The following is a 23,661-nucleotide window of genomic DNA, read 5'->3' as shown; positions in this document are numbered from 1 at the left end:
TGCCTGAGTCAGGTGCACATTGTACTTTAGAGCCATTGCTCTGAGGGCAGGTATGTGCTCCCTGACCGAGGCGGCGTGTCTGAACGAGGCCGATTGTAGAAGCTCCTCAGCACTCTAGAGATAAACCCATGTGGCAGTCCTCCTGTAGACATATGAGAAATTATGTTTTTATAAGAAAATGACTGCATTAATTTTTGAAGCAAATAAGATTTGTGAATTTTAAAGAAAGGCCTAATTTATTAAATGTATGTTGTTAGTTTTATTAATTATAAATTTTGAGTTCTGTGAAAAACAACCCCCCCCAAAAGGTATTAATTCTCTTCATTCCTAGGATGCTATTGAGAATAGATTAGATTCAAAAGAATGGCCATATTGTTCCCAGTGTCCAGCAGTGTGGAATGGCTCCGGAGCTGTAAGGTAAAACCTGTAAATGAAAGGATTAAGTTTTCAGAGTGATGTTGTAACTAGTAATTGAAGTGATATACAAAGGTTCTCTTTTATTGGCAGCTGTTTCTGCAACATATAGTTACTTAAGAGGCAGTTTATCTGTAACCTTTTTTGAATGATTAAAAAAAAAAACTTCTATGAAACTTTGAAAGGGTTTTTCCCTTCACAATCTTTTTTCTTCATACAGCAGAGGATATAATCATTTTTTGTTATTTTTTTGTGGTGAAATGCTTGAGACATTCAGAAAGCTAGAAAGAATATTTTCGTGCAATATCCTTATACTCAGTGTCCAGCTTACCAAAGAAATCCTTATAAATACAAGCCAAACCTCCGGTATATCTCTGTAGTTTTATTATTTTCCCTTTCTTCTCTGTCATTAATTTGGTATTTATCATTCACCTGCATGTCTTTATACATTTTCTACATATATTTGTATTTCATACAATGTATGAAATCTATTTTGCCAGATTTTTTCTTGGCCTTTCGCTTTCAGTGTTTCAACTTTGATGTGTGATTCTCTTTGTGTTGAGTTTACTTGGATCTGCAGAGTTTCTTGGATCTACGAGTTAACAGTTTCATCAAATTTGGGATTATTTCTTAACATTTTTTTCCCTGCCTCTTTCTCTCTCCCTCCTCCCCTGCTGTACCTCCTGTTATATATGTTGGCAACCTTGACATAGGCTATGCATCATGGAGATTCTGTTTGTTTTTCTCCCATCTCTCTTCTCTTTGTTCTTAAAATATGATGTGTGTTGATTCACCTTCAGATTTTCAGATTCTGCCCTCTGACATCTCAGATCTGCTTTTAAGCCTCTCCAGTGAAGTTATTTCAGTTATTGTACTTTTCCTTTTTTCTTTAAATATTTGTTTATTTCTTTATGTATACAAGAACTGGTATAGGCCAGAGGTCCAGGGGGTGAGAGAATTCACCAGAGACAGAGTGGGGAGCAGAACAGGCAGATAGACAGAGCACACTGCTGAGGGGAGCAGCAGGGGGGTCAGGAGAGGTCTGCCACCGCACTATGTTGGTCAGCTCCCTGGCCAGCAATCGAACTCGTGCTGCAGTGTCTGTAGATCACTTCATAGCGCTGTGCTTTAACCTGTTGTACCACCAGGGAGGGCCCTCATTTGTTGTATCTTTCACATTTGGTTCAGCTCTGGTTTCCATTTTTCCTTTGGGATTCCCTGTTGATTAACTTTGACATATTTTTCTTCTTCGATTGTCTTTGTAAAAAATGTTCTAAAGATGACTAAATTAAACATCTGTGTCCACTCAGGGTCGGTTTCTATTGACTGCATTTTTACAAAGCATGGTACAAAATACTGTTTCTTTACTTATCAACTAATTTTGGTTAAAACTGAATCTTTTAAATAGTGGATTATAGCAATTCTGAATTTGAAAGTACCTGTGTGGGCTTAGACTGTTGAATCATTCTCCCCTACAGCATGTACCACTGATGTCATTGTTGAGGTTTTGATACTGATTTTTTAACTTGACCCCCACTGGTTGCCTCTGTGTTGGTGTAGAACAGAAAGGTTATGTTTAGATACCTCAGTGCTCTAAAGCTTTCATCTTCTGCTGATCAAGGTCAGTAGAGGTTATGAATATATTCCAAGCCAAAGTTCTTGATTCTCCCTTTTTTTTCCCCTTAATATTTTCCTTGGACTTTCTTGGGCTTTCCCTGTTTATGTGTGGTTTGGCAGTCACCCAGAGATGCATGGCGAGCTTGTCCTTGCCTTCTTTGATATTCTAGTGTTTCCCCATTAAATTTCTGGCTGATTTGCCACCTACCACAACTTTGGACTATCCCAGCGACAGGTCTTCCTGCTCCAAACTAATTCTGCCACTTCCAACCAGTAAAGCTGTTTTGCACTGCAGGATTTTACGGTCCCTCTGATGCCCCACCTCAAATCAGCTTTACTTCTGGCAGGAAAGCTGCTGGTTTTCACAACCAGTGTTAAGTCAGTAGAGCGATAGTTTCTTTTGACTGTGTTGGTAAAGTGTGGTTCGTATGCAGTGTGGTGCAGGTCAGTAGTTGCTCCCCCACGTTACCTGATGTGGTAGCGTATTTGTCAGAGAAAATGTTTCTGAGCTTTTTGTATGCCTGTAGCTGATTTCTTCTTGATCTGAAGTGCTCTCTTCCCGCACAATTTCATACATATTTATACTTGATTTCTTGGAGGGCAGTCTCCTCTCTCTTCCACCATGGCAGTTCTTCCCTAGAACTGTGTTTTCAGATTTAACGTGACTGGTATGGTATTGCAAATGTGTCATCCAGCAGCTTGCCTCCCCCCCCCCCAGCATTATGTTTGTGAAATTCATCCCAGATGATACATAAGTCTTCACTGCTGCTTCACTGCTGGCTGGTAGGTTGTTATATGACTATCACAGTTTAATTCATCTATTTTCCACATGATGGAAATCTTAGGCTGTGTCAAAACTGGCATCATCAGAAACAATATGCAGTAAGCAGTTCTTGTACATTTACCTGTGTTTGAATATAACAGAACTTTCTTGCAGATATAGAAATGTCTGTGCTTGCTCTCTGCAATATGATAGATACCAGCCACCTGTTAGGAGTACTTGCTCTGTGACTGGTGTGACTAGGAAACTAAATTTAAGTTGATTTAAATTTAAATAGCTTCATGTGACTAATGGCCGCTCATGTGGCTAGTTGCTGAAAGGTACAGATCTAGAGTTCTCTGGGGAAGGAAATGGTAGAAATAAAGCTTTTCTGGCCCAGATTCCACTCCTAGTACATATTCTATATATTGCTTCATTTATTCCTGAAAATAACTCTTGAGGTTTAGAGAAAGGTTCAGTAACTTGTTGAAAGTTATATTGAATTAGAATCAGAAGCAAAGTTGAAAACCAGGTTCAATTTTTTAAAAAAAACACCTCAACTGAGGTTTAATTTACTTACACAGTGTATATTGAAGTGTACAGCTTGATGTTTGGACACATCCATATTGTGAAGTGCTGTATCTTCCTTGTCTCCTGCCACCATACTTTACTGGGCTCCAGCCGGGACATTCTAGTATCAAACCATTAGCTGTGTGCCCTCCCACTCAGCTTTATAACCCTATTGTTTGAGTGCCTCACCCCATCTTTTTTTATTTTAACTTCATCTGTTTCAACCAGCCCAGGACCAAGAAGCAAGCGCAGTATTTTCACATGTCTCTGTCCCATGTGTCTCCCGCAGGTCTCCTGGCTCCCTATCCTGCTTCCAAGCTCCTCAGTTTCCTCTCCAGATTCCCCTCTTCCCTGCTCAGCTCCACCTCCCTTCTGGGTGGGGCAGGGAACTTGGAACCTCCCCTTTTCCTGGGGACCACCCTGTTACAATAGCCCGGTTAAGTTGTTGCCTTAAAATCAGTGTAGTTAGTGCCAAAATTGAGTTTGCTTGAGTTACATTATCATACAGCTTGGCTATGGAAATGTTTTAGCGTGTTGGTAATTTTTTTATTTTTTAGTGCTCGCCAGAAACCCAGAGCTAATTATTTAGAGGACCGAAAAAATGGGTCCAAGCTGATTATTTTTGTAATTGGAGGAATCACATACTCTGAAATGCGTTGTGCTTATGAGGTTTCTAAGAACTATAAGTCCTGTGAAGTTATTATTGGTAAGACTTTGGTTTTCCTCTTTTCTATTTTTTAAAACATGTTCTAAATGCAAAAATATATAAAACTTGTAGCTTATATTTAGTACTAAATTTTTGAATGTAGAATATTTTTTAATCCTGGTGTCTTTGATGTACAGGAGTTATTTCATAGTTGACCTTATTGATAATTTTATTTTTAAATATTCTGATTTTTAAAGGATGAGCTTCAAATTATATTTTCTAAATATTATCGACTATTTTCTATACTTTTCTTGCTCTCATCATTAAGTAATTTTTGAGAAAATATATTTCTACTGCCAAAATACTTTGAATTTCTTATGGTTGAGGACCTAGCATTGGCATGACCTGTATGGAATTTAAGAATCTTAGTCAAAGCCATTGATGACCAACTCATTCAATGTGGTGCAGCATTTGTAGGTCAGCATTGAGCTACAGCACTGCTTCAGGGTTCCCTGAGACTCTGTGGTGCCTTATTCTGTCATGAAGCCAGATTAACCTCCAGTATTCTCTTTAGGGGCCAGGATACACAGAGTAGATGAAGCACTGGGAGTAGGCAGTGTTTCTGAAGGGCCGAGGGCCTGCCCCATGAAGAGGAGGGACCTACGTACTGTGACACAGGCAGGTTTTAGGAAGATGCCCTGTTGAAATTTTATTAAATTTATTAAGCTCCTTTACATATTTGAAGGATAGGGCAATGTAGTTAGTCAAAGAAAATCTGTTTCACTACTAGCCTCTGAAAATTTTTTTTCTCTTGCCAGGTTCTACACATATTTTAACACCCAAAAAGCTGTTGGATGACATAAAGATGCTGAGTAAACCCAAGGATAAAGTGTCTTTTATTAAGGACGAATAGTATTTTTTTATTAATACTTGCAACTAAAATAGATCATGTTAGTGTTGCTATCATGTAACTTAAATGATGTAAATATTTTATAGAATGACTTTTCCAGATATACTTCCTAATGGGCTATTTTATGATTGCATATCATTTTATTTGTCATGTTTAATAATTTAATTATTGCTGCTTTGTAGATGACAAGAAATGTTAAAATGCTTTATAAAAGGAATTTTTTTCATCTTGGAACAGAATATATTAGAGATAGGGGTAGTTTTTTATTGTCACCTATGTACATACTAATTACTTGTTAGATACTGTCTAACAAAACTTACCCATCTTTGCTGAAGTATAGTTTCTTCTTTGGTGTGGATGGAGAATGGCTGTAAATGAAAAGGTTATAAAAGTAAAAATTGTAAATATATATGTATGATAGAATGATTTCCTATAATTTTTCTTTCAACTGAAATTGATTTTGTATAAAATAATTCAGTCATTAATAGAAATAGAATGATTTCACAGTGTGTGACAGAAGTATCTTACCTAGATACTAAAGTACATAGTTTTATTTAGTTGTGAAATCATGTATGTTTAAATTAGAAAACCAAACATAATTGTTCACATTTTAAGATAAAACACAAAGTAAAAAAGTATCTTTACCTTCTGGTGGAGAAGTAGGATATTTAAAAGTGCTGAATCGGTGAGATACAAAGGAGAAAAATAACTCACCAATAATCTCACCACATTCTTCCCAGTTGACTTTAAAAAAAATAATATTTGTAAAAGTTTGGATAATGTAGGGCTAGGTCTGCATAGTGTTTGTTATACAAAGGGAACATGTTCTTTCCTAATCTCATTTGACGTGGCCTCATGGGGTCTGTCATGTGGTGGATAACTTTACATATCACTCATTCTCAGAGTTTTGCTTTTACAAATAATTCTGCACTGTGTGGGTGTATGCCTTGGCAAACTTAAATATTTCTATAATTTGAATAAATTAATATGCAAATGTTCAGCAGTGACACAGCTGGTCAAAGCTTTTGTGCATTAAAATACTGAAAGATACTGCCATTTTAAATTTCTCTGTAAATAAATCCATCACTTTTCTGTGATTGCTTCTAAGTCTTGTATTGTGTTTAACAATGCTTCTTGCACCTAAGTTATAAGTTCAGCCATTGTTTCTTCCCAAACATTTTCATTGGTTCATTTAATTTTTTACAGGTAACTGACATTAGTTTTAATACTAGGTATTATTTCTTAGTTCTTGGCATTATTTCCTATGCCTTTCCACCCCACCCAAGGTGGATTAAAGACTAAAAGTGAGGTTTTGCAGATTCAAAGGTAAGAAGAATTCTAAACAATTTGCACTCTGCCAGCGATTTCCATCCAGTCAAGATCTAGAAGGTGGAAGGGGAAGTCCTTGTTTTCTGTGGTGTCTGTGCTGGTGGACAAGCAAACGTCTGTCTGTAAGAAATTACTTAAAGGGCCCTCTCTGGTGGTACAACAGATTAAAGCATAGCACTACGAAGCTAGCCACAGGCACTTAAGCGTGAGATCCATCCCAGGAGCTGAGCCACATGGTACAGCAGACCTCTCCTCTTTCCCCGCTGCTCCCCTCAGCAGTGTCCTTGGTTGATAAGCCTGTTCTACTCCCCACTCTCTCTCTGGTGAATCCTCTCACCACCTCTGCACCTCTGGCCTGTACCCCAGTTCTGTATACATAAATAAATAAAGCTTTTTTTTTATTACAAAAGTTTATTTTTACATCATTTTGTACATTTTTTTTTTCCATCTCGATTGTAATCCCTGCGGGTTTCCCATTACCAATTCACCCGTGTGCCATCACCATAGTCCCGTGCATTTCCCTCCCCACCCCCCCATTTTTGATCCCATTCCCCACTCCACCCACACAAAATGTCTCTGGTATATGGTTGTTCATTATTTTTGTTATTTTCTCGCCTGGTCCATTATACTCCTGCTATGAGTGAAACCATCCGGTATTTTTCTTTCTCTTTCTGGCTTATCTCACTAAGCATGAACTTTTCCAGCTCCATCCAAGTTGCTGCAAAAGACATGTGTTTCTCTTTTTTGGTTGCTGAGTAATATTCCATTGTATATATGTACCACATCTTTTTTATCCAGTCATCTACTTTTGGGCATTTGGGCTGCTTCCATGTTTTTCCAATTGTAAATAAAGCAGCAATAAACATGGGGGTACAGGTATCTTTTTCAATCAGTGTTTTCGTGTCTTTTGGGTAGATACCTAGGAGTGGGATTGCTGGGTCATAGGGAAGCTCCATGTTTAGCAGTTTGAGGAACCTCCAAACAGTTTTCCAGAGTGGTTGTACTAGTTTGCATTCCCACCAGCAGTGCAGGAGAGTTCCTTTTTCTCCACATCCTCACCAACATTTGTTGTTGCTAGTTGTTTGAAGATGTGCCATTCTCACTGGGGTGAGGTGGTATCTCATTGTGGTTTTAATTTGCATCTCCCTTATTACAAGTGATGTTGAACATTTTTTCATATACCTGTTGGCCATCTGCATTTCCTCTTTGGAGAAGTGTCTATTAATAAATAAAGTTTTTTTAAAAAAGAAAACAACCAGACTCCATACTTGTAGTCTGTCACCCACTTCCTGGACCTGAGGCATGCTGGTGGCAGCAATGGATGGTGAGCACAGTGATGTGTCACAGGTGATGGTAAGAGCATGGTGGCTCTACAACTCTGCCTCAACTGTGATTTTTTTTAAAAAAGATTTATTCATTTAGGCATTCAAGAGCTGGGTTACGGCCAGATGTGTGGGAGGGGTAAGAGGACTCCCCAGAGATAGTGGGAAGTAGAACAGACAGATCAATTGAAATACACTGCTGAGGGGAGCAGCAGGCAAGACAGGAGCAGTCTGCTGTGCCATGTAGGTCACCTCCCTGGTTGGGGACCAAATTCATGCTGTAATGGCTGTGATAGCTGCATAGTGCTGTGCTTTAACCCTTTGCACCACCAGGGAGGGCCCCTTTATCCATGATTTTTTTTTTTTTAAGATTTATTTGTACATACAGAACTGGGGTACAGGCCCGAGGCTCAGGGGCGGTGAGAGGCCTCACCAGAGACAGAGTGGGGAGCAGAACAGGAAGTTCGATGAAGTACACTGCTGAGGGGAGCAGCGGGAGGGCAGGAGAGGTCTGCCACACCATGTGGTCACCCGCGGGGCAGGCGGGAATTGAACTATGCGGAAGTGGCTTTAGCTTTTCAGTGCAGTGCTTTAACCCGCTGCGCCACCAGGGAGGGCCTATCCATGATTTTTAAGGACCTAATAATTTTCTACATTAAATCCTTTCTGTTTTCTAGAGGATTTGACAGTTTATTTTGTAAGATGATATCCTTGTGTAAATCAGTTCTGCCATAGGTGTTATACCCTTTGTGACTCCCATTAGGATTCAGAATACTTCTTTTGAAATCAAAGGAATGAGAGGGTTTCCCTGGTAGTGCAGGGTTTTTTGTTTCATTTTAAAGATTTATTTTATATATACAAGAGCTGGGGTGTGGGTTAGAAGTGTGGGGGGGTGAGAGGATTCACCAGAGACAGTGGGGAGCAGGACAGGCAGATTGACAGAAATTAAATGGCTGAGGGGAGCAGTGGGTGAGACAGGAGAAGTCTGAAATTAGCACTGTCAAGCTATCGGCAGCCACTGCCTCAGGTGTTTGATCCCCAGCCAGGTTGTTGACCCACATGGAGCTGCAGATCTCTCCTGTTTCCCACTGCCCCCCTCTGCAGTGTGTTTGAGTAGATCCATTTGTTCTGCTCCCCATTCTGTCTCTGGTGAATCCTCTCACCCACTCACACTTCTAACCCACATCGCAGCTCTCATATGCATAAATAAAAATAAATCTTAAAAAATAAAAGGAACTAGAAATGTCTTCCACAATAAAATTTCTACTACCAAAACATTTTGGATTTTAAATGTAAATAATATTATGTTTATGTTTAATATGAATTAAGTCTGTTTAAAATAATATATTAAAAAGATGAATAGAAAATGACAAAAATTGTTTTACTGGTTACAATCTAATGTCTAACAAAAGTAGATAAGTAGAACTTCCTCTTAAAGAGACAAACGGGCTTTCCAAACAGTCCCACCGCATCCTGCTGTCCGGCCTTTGGCAGCCTCAGGCAGCCAGAGCTCAGCTACTCAATGAAAGTAAGTACAAAGAGGCCCCTGTGCTGTGGAAACTACCAGGGTTTATTTACAGCACTGCTACCCTCAGCAAACAACCCCTTGACTCAGCTCTGGGATGAAATTACTTTTGCTTAACAAACTTGTTTTTCTGCTTTATTATTGCAGCAGAAATAGAAGAGACGTATCAGAATTGACAAAAAGAAGTGCATGAGAGAGGAGTCAGCTAAATACTACAGAATCAGTAGGTAGGAAATTTTTCTTACAAATGAGAGCGTAGGACTATTCCAGAATTCCTCGAGGACATTGCCCAGTCTCTGCTTACTCTCTTCCAGAGTACCCGAAACCTATTTCTGAGACCCAAATTTAAAAACAGCGCATTTTCCAGTCAGCATGACAAATAGTTGTCAGGGACATGCAAAGTGAGATACCATCTCATTTGTTGAGTGTTTGGAGAGAATGGCACTAGGAGACCTCGGAAAGGAGGGCAAGAAGCAGTAAGCCACCGCTTTGTCACTAAGGAGGCTATAAATCCATCTTGAGCAACGTAACATTTTGATCTGGAGTCCTACGTGAAATGTATTTAATCCCTGCTAGGCAGTTTTAATCTAGTGTCTTCACTTTTGTCTCAGATTTCATTAATCTAGCACTACTAACTTTGCATTCTTTAAACAAGTAATTTATAAGAGAAGCATATCATAGAATTTCAATACATACAGAAAATAAATGAAGAGTGATAATCCTTCCTTCTTCCCCAAACTTCCAGTTCCATTGCTAGAGGTTCACTTAATACTTTTGTTTAGCGTTCCAGAAAATACATATACCCTTTGATAAACACAAAAGACGTCATGTTATGTGCAGTGAAGCTTCTTGTTTTTATGCACTGTGTTGATGATCCGCCCCTTTCTTTTCAGCGGCTGCTGAGTATTGTCTGTCACTATTTTTGAGCCATCACATGGGGCGCTTGGCTTCATTCCACTCAGGCTCTCCCACGGGTGCTCCCGTGATCGCCTACGCGCCAGTCGGATGCCACCTTGTGTGAGTGAAAACTAAGTCCTTAGTAGTGGCATTGCTGGTCAGAGGATCAGTATTTCTGGAGTCTGGAGAATCTGATAGACACCAAATTGCCTTCTGGCAAGGCTGCATCAATTTCTCCTTCCACTAACAGTACATAAAAAGTGCCTGCCCCCACCACCATCAACACAGGGTCTTCAAGCTTTAGTTTTTACCAGACTAGTAAGTATATTTTATTGTTCTAATTTCTTTTATTAAGAGTGAACATCATTGATTTATTTTAAACACTTAGATTGATTTTGATTTTAAGAATTAGAGGCCCATTTGTTTCACGCACATTTTATTAAGTAATTAGTGTCCCCTATTTCTTGACAGTGTTGGTATTTTCCCTAGGAAACTGCCTTTCTAAATTGTTAATAAGTAAAATACATTTGGGGTAAGATTAGATTTGGTTTTATTCTTGGTCGCCTTATGTCGATCTGGTATTTAGTCGATTCCTCCAGCTCTGTACTTTGGCAAGATCTTCTGCAATTGTTTTAATCATTTGATCAGTAGTTTCTTTCAAAGTGATTGCAGTCCTTAGGGCATGATCCAAAGATGTGTTTAAAATCTACAGAGGAAAAGTCCACATTTTAGCTCCATGAATTCACTGTTTCTGTTAATTCAGCTTGTTCATTGTCAAACATTGCCAGGTGGAATTTTTGGAGTATTTCGTTTTCCACTCAGTCTACTTCTGTTTGTGAGGGTTGGTTTCCTAGGAGACCAGTCTGAGTTGGAATATATTTTTTAGAGAAAGGAACAGAAAAAAGACAAACATGTGATTGATGAGCATGAATCAGAGGGTGAGGTCACAGCCTGCTGGGCCATTCCCTGTTGCAGAGAGAGAGGTCTGTGAGAAAGAATAGCTCGTGGGGTGCAGGTGGGGGTTACTGAAAGGAATTGAGAGGCCATAGCCATGGAAAGAGCACACAGAGGGACAACATATTGTGGTGGTGTGGGATTTGAAACAGCCTGAAGTAGAGTCACTGCTTTGAAAATAAAACGTTGGTTGCTCTAACACCAGTGTCTCGGGATAGACCAGGACGCAGCTGGGAACAGTCTCAGTGCCCTCAAACTAGCCCAGGGAATCCCATAATTGAGGCACCACCCACCAGACACTTTCTTCAGGAAATTCCCTTGGGACCGATTTAGAAATAATAATCATGCGCTCAGGCTGTGTGTTTCTATGTTGGTGCTGACATCAGCTTTTTGTGTATTTGTTTCACAAACATGCAGTATAGGTAGTTCACCCCCAAAAGAATGAAAATTGAATAAACACCTCTTTGGAGTCTTACCTCTTTCTGTGTCAATGGAAAAGGACACAGAAGCTAAACTAAACAAGCTAAAGATGTGCTCCAAGGATTCTAGAATATTCTTTTCTGAGTCCTCACCTCAGTTTCCATTTCTTCAGTACTGCTAACGTTGCATAATGATTTGCCTCCAAAAATCTTGCCCGAGTGGGAATGGGGTGAAGATGCAGCGAGATCTGAACCATAGGTCATGAAAGCCTTAAGATTTTTTCTGGAAGGCAAAAGCATGTATTTGTGTAAAGTATTGCCCTCAGCCCTGAGGTTCAGTAATGCTCTGAGGGGTTGGGGGAGGGGGCAGGGATGGGGGCCTGCAGCTCTCTCACATAGCTCTCATTGTATGCTGTTGCCATGACCACAGAGGGGGCTGGTTTTCTCTTGCAGTTTCTCTGCTTTTCCATTTACACAAAGAGGTAAGACTCCAAAGAGATTTTTATTCAATTTTCATTCTTTTGGGGGCTAACTAGCTATTCTGCATATTTGTGAAACAAATACACACAAATCTGCCCACTATGGGCACCTTGCTTTTGTGTGAACACTGAGCTTACACAGCAAGGAAGCAGCACTAGAAAAACTAGTGCTGTACCTCTTCAAGCAGAGAGACTCCCTGGACTACCAGACCCTCATTAGTACTCTCTTCACTCACTCTTCACGAAGCTGCCATCAGCTCACCTGCTGTATGGCTCCAGCCTCATATTTGGCATCTCTACTCCATTAGTAGCTAGAGTGATATTTTCAAACACTAAACACTAGAAAATTTTTCAATGCCCTGGTTTTAAAACTGTTGGCTTCCAAATATGTCTGAAAGTCTTGTCACTTTCCTGAACCCCCCCCCCCCAAAGCTCTCAGGCTGGAGCTTTCATTCCACTCTTCACTGTTAGCCCACATCTCCTCGTTAGTCCATTCATACTTACCCTGTGGAGCTCAACCCTGAACCCTGTGGCCCTGAACCCCCAGGTTAGGAATTAGCATCCTGTACACCCCCTTCTGGGCACTGACGAAGACGGGCTCTTCTGCCAAAATAATAAATTCTGGAGCCTGCCTGGTGGAGCAGGGCTTAAGTCTCAGCACTGTGAAGCTATCAGCAGCCACTGCAGTAAGTTCGATCCCCAGCCAGGGAGCTGACCCTCAGGGCACCGCAGCCTCTCCTGTGTCCCGGCTGCTCCCCGCAGCAGTGGATTTCAGTAGATCTGACTGTTCTGCTCCCCACTCTCTTGTCCCCCCCTCCCCTCCTCTGGCCTGTACCCCAGTTCTTGTGTGCATTAATAAATCTTTAAAAAGAAAAACTCCATGAAGGCCACAACTCTACAATGTCACAATGACACTGACATTTTGTCCTAGTACACCACACTTGGACACTCAATGAAGTGTTAACCAGACTTAAGTTTGAATTTTGACTCTGCTACTAATCAGCTAGGTGAACTCGGGCAGATCATTAAATGCACAAAGTACTCTAGGCCTCCAGGCTAAAGGTAACCATTTTTGATACCATTAATAATAATAATAATAATAATAAAGTAATACTTACTTTCCTGGTATGGGCTCATACTCCTCTTGAGAGGATTTTGATTTGGCTCTCTGGGAACAGATGCACTTTGGTTTTGAATAAGCTGAAAAAAGATTGACTATATTTAATATTAATAAATAAGAAAATTAGGAAATAGAGAAAACAACTTCCTGAGAAATATTCTAAATTCAGGGGGAAGGGTGGAAATTCAGTTTTTTCAAGTAGTTTTATTAGCAGTCGAGCCCTGTGCTCGCAGTGTGCCCAGGGCTGGCTGACTTCTCTGGCCTTAGCTACTTCATCTGCAAATGGAAGGGTAGTATCTTCCAAGATATTGCATGGACTCCAGGTGGATTCCTGCAATCCTCTCGAACTGTAGGAGCAAGGGCCCCAAGAGTTAGGAGCTGAAAGATGTTAATAAGACGTTCCAGAAAACAGAAATTAGACAGAGAAGACAATGCAGTGAAGTCACCACAGAAGACAAGGAGAAAGACCTGAAAGGGAGGAAACAAGGCAGTGGCCAGCAAATCTGCCCCTCTCTGGTCCTTCCGCCCCCTTCTACCTCCCCCTCTTCTGTCTTCCCTTCTATCTCTTTCCATGTCTCCTGTCTTACTGGGTTTTAATAGCCAGGCTTCTCCCTCCGTTCAGGAGAGACTGCCCCTTAGATATGCAAGAGTAGCCCCCAGATAGTTGTTTAGTTCTGCTGAGCACACAGGCCTGGCCTGGGTTCAACTCTGGCTGCTGCAGGCAGAGGCCTACAGGGTGTGGCAGCCCTGAGACTTAACCCCTAGGTCAGGGAGGCCCATCCTCAGAACTCCTTCCTTACTGCTGGGATCTCCCATGCCCCAGCCTGGCCTCACTGTCCACACCTCCACTGAGGCTGGCTGCAGAAGCACCAGGGGAGTGCTGCGTGCTTGTGGGGTGCACACTCGAGAGGACAGGGGCTCCCCAATGGAAGCGGTGGCCATTGTGTGTGGGTCTCCCACACCTGAAAGACGACATTGTGTATAAAACTGGAAGCAAGCAGGAGAGGTACTCACAGGGTGAAGAGTTTTTATTTTCATTTAAAAAGCAGAGCTGGACAAAGGCACATCTTTCGCTGTGATGTAAATAATTGTGTTCTGGAGTGTCATACCTATAAAGAAATTCTAATAAGAAAAGATTAGAGTCACAACTCATTGCCTGGGAGCAACAGCTGCCCCCTCTTTCTGAGGTCTCCCCATGACTCACTGTGTGGTGGTTCTCTGCTGCAGACTGTCCCAGGATGAGGAACCCTCATGCCACAGCCTTCACGCCTGTTGCTCTGCAGCCCAAGGCCAGAAGCAGAAGGGCAGCCGTGACCCATGTCGGAACCTGGAAAAGCCCAAGTTATAAAAAAGAGCTATGAGTTTCAGGGTTATTAGTTAACGACAAGTGAGCCCCGACTGGACAATGCTTAGGCATCTAAATGCTCCACTTGCCCTGGGGCGTTGCCAGCATACGGGTGAAATTTGGGGCCCCTCCTGACAAGTGAGAGAGGTGATAAGTCACAGTTCTGATGGACTCGAGAATTTAATGAGTGCAGCCCTAACGATTTGCCCACGAATGACCAGACAAGCTTGCATCTGTAGTTACTGTTTTCCAGGTTTGTTCTGATATATCCGTGTTATTTTCTCAGATGCTCTTGTGGTCATGAGCTTGTCTTATATCAGCGAAGCAACTGGAAGATGTTTTCCCTCTTTAATTCAGCAGCCCATTTGAGACTCTGAATATGATTTTGCCCTCATCAGCCACAGAGAGGCTGACAGTAGAAAGCACCTGTGCCTGGTGGGGCCCAGGGCTGGACAGCAGTGCGGGCAGTGGCGCATTCGGGTGAGGGAGCCCGGCCAGCCGGGCGAGGGCTTCGGGTGTGGGTGTCCAAGCAGTACTTTGGCTTCAGGCAAGATGAGACTAGCGGACAAGCTGCTGCTAGTGCTACCGGCCTAGCTGTGCTCACAATCATGCTCAAATTTAACATGCCTCAAAGTGCAGATTACAAATGGAACAAACTCCAGGAAGTTTTTTCTTTTTCCCCAAACCTCACACTGTTGCTGACCAGGGAATGCCCTTTGGATCCTGAATCAGGCATACTCCAGAGGGTACCCCGGGGGGGTTGTGCTGTACAGTGGAAAGGCCATGGGGTGCAAAAGCCAGCGCTGCCACCTGGTAGCTGCTCTCGTTGGAAGTGTGTCCACAGGTTTTTTGACGTGCTCCTCCAGAGGTAGTTTAGCTCCTGTTTCCCTGAGGAAGGGTGGGCGAGGGTTGGCGTCTCGCAAGCAGAATGAAGTGCCAGTGGTGGTGTGTACCTTACAAAACCAGGCCCCCCCATGACGTGGAAGCTGCTTTCTTGGATTACTTGCTCCAAGGAAGCTGACATACTGGACAGACCCACTTGGCAAGGAACAGAGGCCTAACAGTGGCCATGTGAGGTAACCACCTTGGGGGAGATGGTCCAGCCCAGTGAGGCTTTCGCCTGGCTTATGCAGCCTCACCACCGGAGGCCTGTGTTTCCTAAGCTATAAAATAAAGATAACTCCTACCTTACCTATAGATGCTATGTTAACCCTCTCGAAATTTTTAATAATATAATGGTTTATTTTTACATCATTTTTGCCTGTTTCCATCTCAGTTGTAATCCCCGTGGGCTTCCCATTGCCATATCACCCGTGTGCCATCACTATGGTCCAGTGCATTCCCCCACCACCATTTTTGATCCCATTCCCCACTCCACCTCCGTAAAATGTCTCAGGTATATAGCTGTTCATTATTATTATTATTTTCTCCCCTGGTCTTTTATACTCCTGCTATGAACACTCTCAGACTTTTAATGCAGATCCCTTTTACACTCATAAAATTGGAGGCCCTAAGGAGCTCGTGTTTATGGCTTATATCTATCATACGTTGTAAGTTATGCCATGTTATATACCGGAGATGAAAAACCTCCCCCTGCATTGGAGAAGAGCTTTAGTATACCTTCCAGTCAGCGTGTGACAGATTGGCTAATTTAATTAGGCAGGAGCTGGGTCTTATTAACTGCTTCTGCATTCACTCAATTGTAATGCTGGCCTTGCAAAGATAGATTACTATAAAGCAGGATTTTTTAAAAAAAAGATTTATGTATGTATGCATACAGAACTGGGGTACAGGCCAGAGGTGCAGGGGTGGTGAGAGGATCCACCAGAGACAAAGGACAAAGTGGGGAGCAGAGCAGGCAGACAACGAAGTACACTGCTGAGGGGAGCAGTGGGCTAGACAGGAGAGGTCTGCCGCGCCATGGGGGTCACCTCAGGGGCAGGGGGTAGAGATCAAACTCATACTGAAGCAGCTGCGGGTGTGGCTGCAGGTGCGGCTGTGGCCAGCTTGCAGTGCTGCATCCTAACCCACTCCACCACAGGGAGGGCTGCAAAGCAGGATATTGTGATCCCCTGGAAAGGGTCCCTCAGACCCTGGGGGCCCTCTGAGCCCAACTTGCAAACCTCTGTTACTGGTATCATAAGTGTTCAGTCAAGAGACCAGTTATAATTATGAGGAAAGGTGTCATCTACGGAGAAGAAATAGAAATGAATGTGACAGGGAGAATACCCAGGTGAAGGGAAGGCTCTTGGCTAACCGGCTGGGTGACACAAGCAAAGCCTTGTTACCTCTTTGGCCCCAGCTTCCCCCATGTGAACTTAGGCTCAGTCACCCAAGTGGCTCAACCACTCGTGCGTTTCATGCTTGGGAGCTGCCTGAGCAGGCAGGCCTGGCCCCACCCGGTCCTCACCCAGGGCAGAGCTGCCAGGGGATATTTTTCAGTTTCAACTTTATTCAGACAAAGACTCCTGTGACTAAAAATCACTGCATTCCGAAATGCATGGTGCTGTCTGGGTCTCCTCCCAGCTCTTCCTTTGCATCTATGAAATGTGTGTGGACAGGTCCACGCGACTTGCCCTTGGCCAATCAGTTTAGTAGGGTCAGATTGCGATAAGTTTAATAGGGTCATACGGGAAGCTGATAACACAGAAATGAAGCCACCTGGTGCCCAGGCCATAAGTCCCGTGATCCAGCCAGAGTATGCCAGCACTTCTCCCCCCACCCCCCGCTTGGCCACGTCGTATTCATTCTTTATGTTTTCTACACACACAAAAATATGACATGCACAGAGCCGCGAGCCCTCACTTACTGAGCATGGAGTCTGGGCGCAGTGCCCTCTGCTGAGTGGCAATGGGAGCCCTTCCACAGTCACTGCTTCCGTGGCCTTTTCCCTCTGTTCTTTGCTGCCTGAAAAGAGGCACGTAAGACCCCATGAGCTTTTAGTGCACTTCTAGCAGAGCTCGTGAAAATCAGGAAAGCTGAAATTTAGTGTCTTTTATCAGCACCTGGAAGCAAAGCAGCCACACTTGAGCCCTGACACAGGGTCCCTCACCCACCTGCCGGAGAGCTTCCCTGATGGAACTGCACCAGCAGCATCTGACCTGGTAAGACTTTGGATACGCTGAGAGTAAACCTGTTTCGTTACCAGGGGATAATCTAAATATCATGCACACATGCATAATTTGAAGTGGGAATTATGAAATTTGGGAGTTTTCTTCAGTGATGTCTCACAGTCAGTTCTTATCAGGGGAAGCACGTGTGCGCTCTCTCTGTAGATCGCAGCACTGGGTCATGTGACTTTGGCTCTGTAAGTACAAAGCAAAGTACCCAAAAGGCCCGGAGCAGATTTTGTCCTGGCTTGTTTATGGCTTTGGAAGCGTGGAGGGTTTGTTTTAGCTGTGTAAGTCCACCAGGGGGCGTCAGAAAGAAACTCCTGGAATTGTGGTTTACCAAAATACTTCCATTTTCCAGACTAGAGCTTCAGCCTTACCCCTTAACAGGAATTCTAACGCTGCCAAAGAAATTGTAATCAATTCCCATTTTTAGCAAAGCTGTGGTGCAGCCCCTGGAGGCCGGCAAAGCCCTAGGGAAAGTCACGCGTTCTCAGTGCTGCAGGTGCTGTTTTCCTGGACTGATTCTGCGGGAACAAGGCGATGCCTGCCGTGGGGGATGAGCTGAGCGTGTGCCTGGCACATCCCACCGTGCCCAGCCAGCAGCCAGCGGGTTTGTGGGGTCGGGGCTGAGAAGGCAGGCTCTCTCCCTCCTCTGGAAAAACAGCTCTCCTGAGTCACAGATGTCCCACACCTCATTTTCCGTCTCCACCCTCCTCCTCCAGGGCATTTGAACATCTGCTCTCCAAAGTGGAAAACTTGGATCTCTCTCAAGTAAGTTCAGTCCAACACATGACTTTCTTTTTCTGCCTCTTTTAAACTTCTTTGTGCACCAAAGTCTTCTTGCCAAACGTTAACAGCTATCTGCTATATTTTAACAAGACAAAGGAGCTAAAATGTATTCTTCCACCTAAAGTTTCACATCAGAAATAACACAAGGGGTTAAGTATTTTATGTGTGGGATACATATTATTTATCTGCCTGTATATAATACTTTGCCAATATCCTGGAACAGCGTTCTTAAGCAAGCTTCATAAAGAACACACCCTCAGAGATATGTAATCTAAGAGTAGAGCGTATATAACTTCCATTCAATCAGTTCTTCGGAGGTTATGTATTTTACTAAGATGTCAACTTATAAATCGTGGAAAGATTCTCGGCAGCAGATTCACTGTTAGATCTGACTTTATACTTGGTGCTGTTCAGAAGAACATCTTCTCCACCATAAAAGAGTATATTTAGACTGAAACATCCTGGTACTTAAGTGGTTCTGTAAGGTCTAGACTAGGAATCTGGAAGAGGAACATTTAAACCTTTAATGTTTACATCAAAATTTTCTTTGTCAAATGTTTAAATCATACTTAATAGAACCTTAACTATTCAGTCTTAATTTTAAAAAATTTTTATTTATTTATTTATAACAGTTTCAAAGTCTTAATTTTAATTCAACAAATAAGCATACTAGGTGGGGGTTGGTTTGGGAAGGAGGCTCTTGAATTTAAAGGAGATGATGGACAGGCATGCTCGCTTAACGTCATGTTCCACCCCAGATGACACGGTCCTTTTTAGCACAAACACCTGTTTCTTTGTTAGGAGCCGGAAATGCAATAGAACACTATGACAAGCTCCCTCTCCTGCAGGAAATTTCAGTCTTCAGACCTTGTCATCTGCTTCCACTTGTGTTAAGTGCATGTAATAGTGGTTGCTAACCAGAAACTCCCTCCTTGACTCTTGACCTTTCAAAAGAAAATTAGCTCAACCTTGGCCACAGTCCCCAGGCCCCCCCCCCAACCTCGGAGGTGGCACCTCTCACTTCACTGACGGACTCTGAATTCAGGTCCTCCCTGGTGGCACAGGGGTTAAAGTCTCAGCCCTCTCAAGCTATTGCCAGCCGAGTTGGCCTGAGCCCCTTCCTTCCTGTCTCCCCACTGCTCCCCTCAGCAGTGTGTTTCAGTACATCTGCCTGTCCTGCTCCCCCATGCTGTCTCTGGTGAATCCTCTCACCCCCTGCACCTCTGGCCTATACATCAGTTCATATATGCACAAAAAAATAAAAGTAAATCTTCACAAAAATTCTGAATTCACATGAGCTAACAGTTGATCCAGTGAGTATTGTGAAAACATTAATAATTTCACCTTAGGCCCTACAGCTTTTGACAGGATTTACCACTGGTTACTTCAGGAAGATTTATTGTTAGAAATGGGGAGAAATAAACCCTGAGACAAGGGATTAGAGCTATTTCAGTGGGACTGTGAACGGAGAGCATGGGAGGGACTCAACCAGAGATTTTCTGTCTTCCCGAGGGGGAGTTGGTATACTGTGGTGCAGAATAATTTCCCTTCAAACAAAACCTACAGAAGAAACCACCCTTGAGTGCTGTCACCCAATCCCTAAGTGTGAGGCCTGACCAGAATAACCTGGGGAGACTTTAAAGTGCCCTGCCTGGGCTCCACCCCCGCGGGGCTAGGCAGGTGCTTTATTAAAATAACCTCCTCTGTGGACAGTGACTGCCGGGAGGATATGTAAGTTGGGAGCAGGCCGGGCTAGGTGCCCAGCCGGAGAGCTGTGATGCTGTTACAATGTGGTCAGTGACTACTGGCTCCCGTTCGCTTAGTGGACACCCACTCTCACTGCACTTGTCACCTCAGGCCTGGCAGTCGCCCAGCCTAGAACGCAATGCAAGGAGGCCTCACCATTCAAGGACCCGATGGCAGAAGGCACAGCATGGACTGGTGGTCTCTGCACGGTCCTGCCTTCGGGAGGCGTTGTTGGGGTCCTCCTGCACCACAAAGCACAGGCAGACACGGATGTGACAGGAAGTGACTCACCCCGGCAGCTCACGCACAGCCCAGCCCAGCTCCCGCTCTTGCCTGCTGGCCCTCAGAGCTCTCTGCGGTCCTGGCCCTGTCCTGGCCTTGGGATCACAGAAAGATCCCACATGAGCTCGACATCTTTCCTTCACGAGCTCTTGAAGTCTGGTTTACAGATGCAAGCATATTCGCCACCACACACTTTTCCCCCTTCAGTTTCAAATGACTGCAGGTTCCACCAAAGGAGGAAAGAGTTTAAGGTGATCTTTAAAGCTATCATCTGAGCTCTGAAGCTCTTCCAAAGAAATGCATTCAACTGTGAATTAAAACAAGGTTGAAGGACTCTCTAGAGACCCCTACGTCCTTCCATAACACAAAAATCTTTCACTACTGAGCAGAGGGCCAGTCCCTCCTGGGGTATTATTTACTGCGGCTTTCCCCTTTATGTCAGCAGAAAGTAGACGTATGTTCCCACCATTACAACACCACGCTGGCATCCACTGCCTTGTGCAGATAGCTTTTTTCCCCCTATATTTTGTATTACTTCCTTAGGAAATGTCTGGGTCCCAAATCACCGACATGTTTGTGTGATGACAGGATTGCCAAATTGCTTTCCACAAAAGTTGTCTGAATTACACAGCCGGCAACAATGTGGGCGGCCGCTTGGCCACACCTTTCTCCCATCAGGAGTTACCACTTGAAAATGTTTTCTTAATTTAAGAAGGGGGAGGGCAGTGCCTGGTGTTCATTTACATTTCCTCTGTTATTAAAATATCCCTCTGCTATATATATATATATATTTTTTTCCCATGTGCTTATTTATTGGTGATATTTCCTACTGGTGGTTTTTATTCATAGCCTTTGTCCATGAGTATTTTGGAGGGTTTCTGGAGGGTTTCGGTGTTTTCTTATTGGCAAAAGCAGCTGCTTGTTGGCTGTGTATTGTGGCAGGTGCTTCTTTATCCCTTCCTTCTACCCAGTGACCATGAGAAATCTGAGGTCAGAGGAAGGTAAACAATTTGGTAAGGTCGACTCAGAATGAGTGATGGAGCCAGTATCTCCCCTTTTACCCACATACTTGTGTTCTTAATCACAGTTCTCCTTTGTGCAATTGTGCAAGAACTTTGATGAAACCACAACACCAAACTACACTTCTATTATTTTTCCCAGCCATGCGCCTTTTAAAAAGGGCAGCTCTAAGTTTCAGTTTTGCTCCCATAGAAGTTGATGTTGTCAAAGGTGGTACAAATGGTCAAGAAACATGCTTAAATTTCACATAGTCAAAGTAATATCGATTGAAGCAATGATTAAAACTAATACAGATTTAAACACAGCACTTTCGTAAAGATTAGAAAAGAAAAGTAAAAGGAAACACCCAGTGTGGGGTCAGGCTGGAGACGCCTGCATTTCCGTGCCCTGCTGTGGGGTATAAACTGGCATTACCTGACTAATGCCAGTTTATCCACATTTTCAGTGTGTACCCTTGAACTATCTTCCTAGGTTTTTATCCTAAATTGATTATTTTGATCAATGATGGCAAAACATTTGCATATAAAATGATTGCCTATAGCCTAGAGTGATGTTTATAATATCAAAGAAGTGGAAAAGACAGTCTGTTCACAAGGAATAGCTTAAGTAAGTCAGGGTACATCTATCTAATGAAATACAGAGCAGTCCTTAAATATGAAACTGTAGTTAATTCTATGTGATGGAATGCCTACAGAGTAATGTTAAATGAAAAGAGCAAAATAATATATATAGCAAGGTCCCATTTTTGCAAAACTGTATGTGAATGCAGAGAAAGCAGTTGGAAGGATATACACTAAAATATTAGGAATTTTTTTTTTTTTTTGCTCAGTAAAGTTTCCTTCTTTATATCTCTGTATTTGCTGGTTATTTTTGCAATGAGCTTAGTTTTCTTCTAGAATTTAAAAAAATAATGTTTTTTACCTCACTTCCCCCTGCATTTTCTTTTATCATTTCTAAGGCTACAGGTGACCTGCACTCCTAGGGCAGATTTCATTCGCGGATCCTAGGAGGTGCCTCACCTGAGCTGGGAGGCCTGGAGTTCAATGTCTCTGTCACTTGCCCTCAGCAAATCTCATCTTTCTAAGTTTCCACCTTTTCTGCAAAAAGTTCTGCGAACTGTTAGGCTCTGAAGGAACAGATTTAATTTTTTCTCCTTACGCTTTTGTCATCATTTTAGACTGTCAGGTGTTTTAATCCCAGTATTTCCAAATCATTTGAAATGAAATCCTCTCCATTGAGGTCCCTAGACCAATGCTGGCATCACCTGGGGCCTCATCAGAAACTCAGAGACGCAGGCTCATCCAGACCTGCTAGATTCAAGGTCCGAGATGCAGCCCGAGGAGCCCTTGTAGACCGCGTGCTCAAGGCAAGTTTCACCTGAGTGCTGAGTGGGAAATGTCAGTGTCAGCTGATCCCCAGCGCCAGTACCCAGGCGCCAATGCATGAGGCCAGGTGAGCCAGGTGAGGCCAATTTCAAATTCAGTCAGCATCCAGGTTACTGGAGCCTCAAGGTGGCTGAATGCAGCGAGGACCAGGCTGCTGGGCTTTTTCTGGAATCACCAGACAGCCTCATGGCCACGTATCAGGTGGGTCCTGGGCAGTTACATTCCCCTGGTTGGTTGATGTGTTGTTTTGGTTTTTAAAGGAAGTTTGAGTTTTAGAATGATTTTTTTTTAGCTGTCTGGGAGTCCAGCTTTGGGGGCTTATTTTTATTTAATGATGAGGAATTCAACACCTCTGGGACAGTGGAAGGAATGTGGTGGGGACACCATGTATCTCCTCACCTTTTCTCCTCTTTGCTCAGCCCTCGCTGCAACAGGGCTGCAGCAGTCAGCCGGGGCCCCCTCAAACCCCAGTTCCCGGGGCACCACAAGGGTGCAGGTGGAGGGAGGGAAGGGCAGGCTCCCCAGATATGTAACCCTCAGTCTGCTCTTGTGCCCCTCAGACATTCAGGAGGGGCTTCTAGAAGGGGCTGCCCACTTTGTATGTAGAGGGGGACCCTGTCCCCCTTATACTACCACATGGGCCGCCAAGGGGACCTGGTGCTCTTTGGGAGCCTGGGCAGCTGCACCTGGGACTTGCTGTTAGGGTCACAGCCCCCAACTTGCAGTTCTGCATCCCCACCCGGAGCTACCATCACTTCCTCGCCAAGTCCTTTCTCAAAGCTCCTGGCCAAGCTGCCTCCTCCTCCTCTCCTAGGACTCGGTTCAGAATTCAGCTCTCTGAAGAATTTACCATCCCACGGAGCTACTTTTGGTCACGGCCCGCTGCTTAGTAATCACGCTGGCTAGTGCCTGAGTAATGTGCTCATTATGAGCCAGGCCCTGCCTTAAGCACTTCCCACATAAACTCCTTTAAATGCCTTCAACAACTCTGTGAGGCAGATGTTATTACCTCCCCCCCC

The 23,661-nt window shown here is 43.5% G+C and overlaps 3 protein-coding genes across 4 annotated transcripts in view; 2 read left to right on the top strand and 1 right to left on the bottom strand.

Annotated features, from left to right (window-relative positions):
- The window catches only part of STXBP3 (syntaxin binding protein 3), a 38,694-nt gene extending 32,680 nt beyond the window's left edge, over nt 1-6,014 (top strand). Inside the window, exons 17-19 of the mRNA XM_004689708.2 lie at nt 332-417; nt 3,919-4,067; nt 4,826-6,014. Coding sequence (XP_004689765.1) covers nt 332-417; nt 3,919-4,067; nt 4,826-4,920 — 330 coding nt within the window. The 3' untranslated portion in view covers nt 4,921-6,014. The remainder of the gene's footprint in view (nt 1-331; nt 418-3,918; nt 4,068-4,825) is intronic.
- Nucleotides 6,015-10,555: 4,541 nt separating this feature from the next.
- AKNAD1 (AKNA domain containing 1) overlaps nt 10,556-23,661 on the bottom strand; it is a 25,565-nt gene continuing 12,459 nt past the window's right edge. Inside the window, exons 7-13 of the mRNA XM_004689509.1 lie at nt 20,112-20,197; nt 17,117-17,214; nt 14,167-14,289; nt 13,977-14,084; nt 12,961-13,042; nt 11,517-11,646; nt 10,556-10,696 (exon numbers count right to left, since the gene is read on the bottom strand). Coding sequence (XP_004689566.1) covers nt 10,556-10,696; nt 11,517-11,646; nt 12,961-13,042; nt 13,977-14,084; nt 14,167-14,289; nt 17,117-17,214; nt 20,112-20,197 — 768 coding nt within the window. The remainder of the gene's footprint in view (nt 10,697-11,516; nt 11,647-12,960; nt 13,043-13,976; nt 14,085-14,166; nt 14,290-17,116; nt 17,215-20,111; nt 20,198-23,661) is intronic.
- GPSM2 (G-protein signaling modulator 2) overlaps nt 17,915-23,661 on the top strand; it is a 69,222-nt gene continuing 63,475 nt past the window's right edge. Inside the window, exon 1 of one of the 2 annotated variants that reach the window (XM_012730095.1) lies at nt 17,915-18,191. The gene's annotated coding sequence lies outside the window, so the exon portion shown is untranslated. The remainder of the gene's footprint in view (nt 18,192-23,661) is intronic. The other variant, XM_012730094.1, reaches the window with a different exon arrangement.

The sequence above is a fragment of the Condylura cristata genome, unplaced genomic scaffold, assembly GCF_000260355.1.
Source record: "Condylura cristata isolate star-nosed mole 26May11 unplaced genomic scaffold, ConCri1.0 scaffold00026, whole genome shotgun sequence".
NCBI lineage: Eukaryota > Metazoa > Chordata > Mammalia > Eulipotyphla > Talpidae > Condylura > Condylura cristata.
Note: the sequence above shows the minus strand (reverse complement) of the source record. Positions and strands in the feature narration are given on the sequence as shown.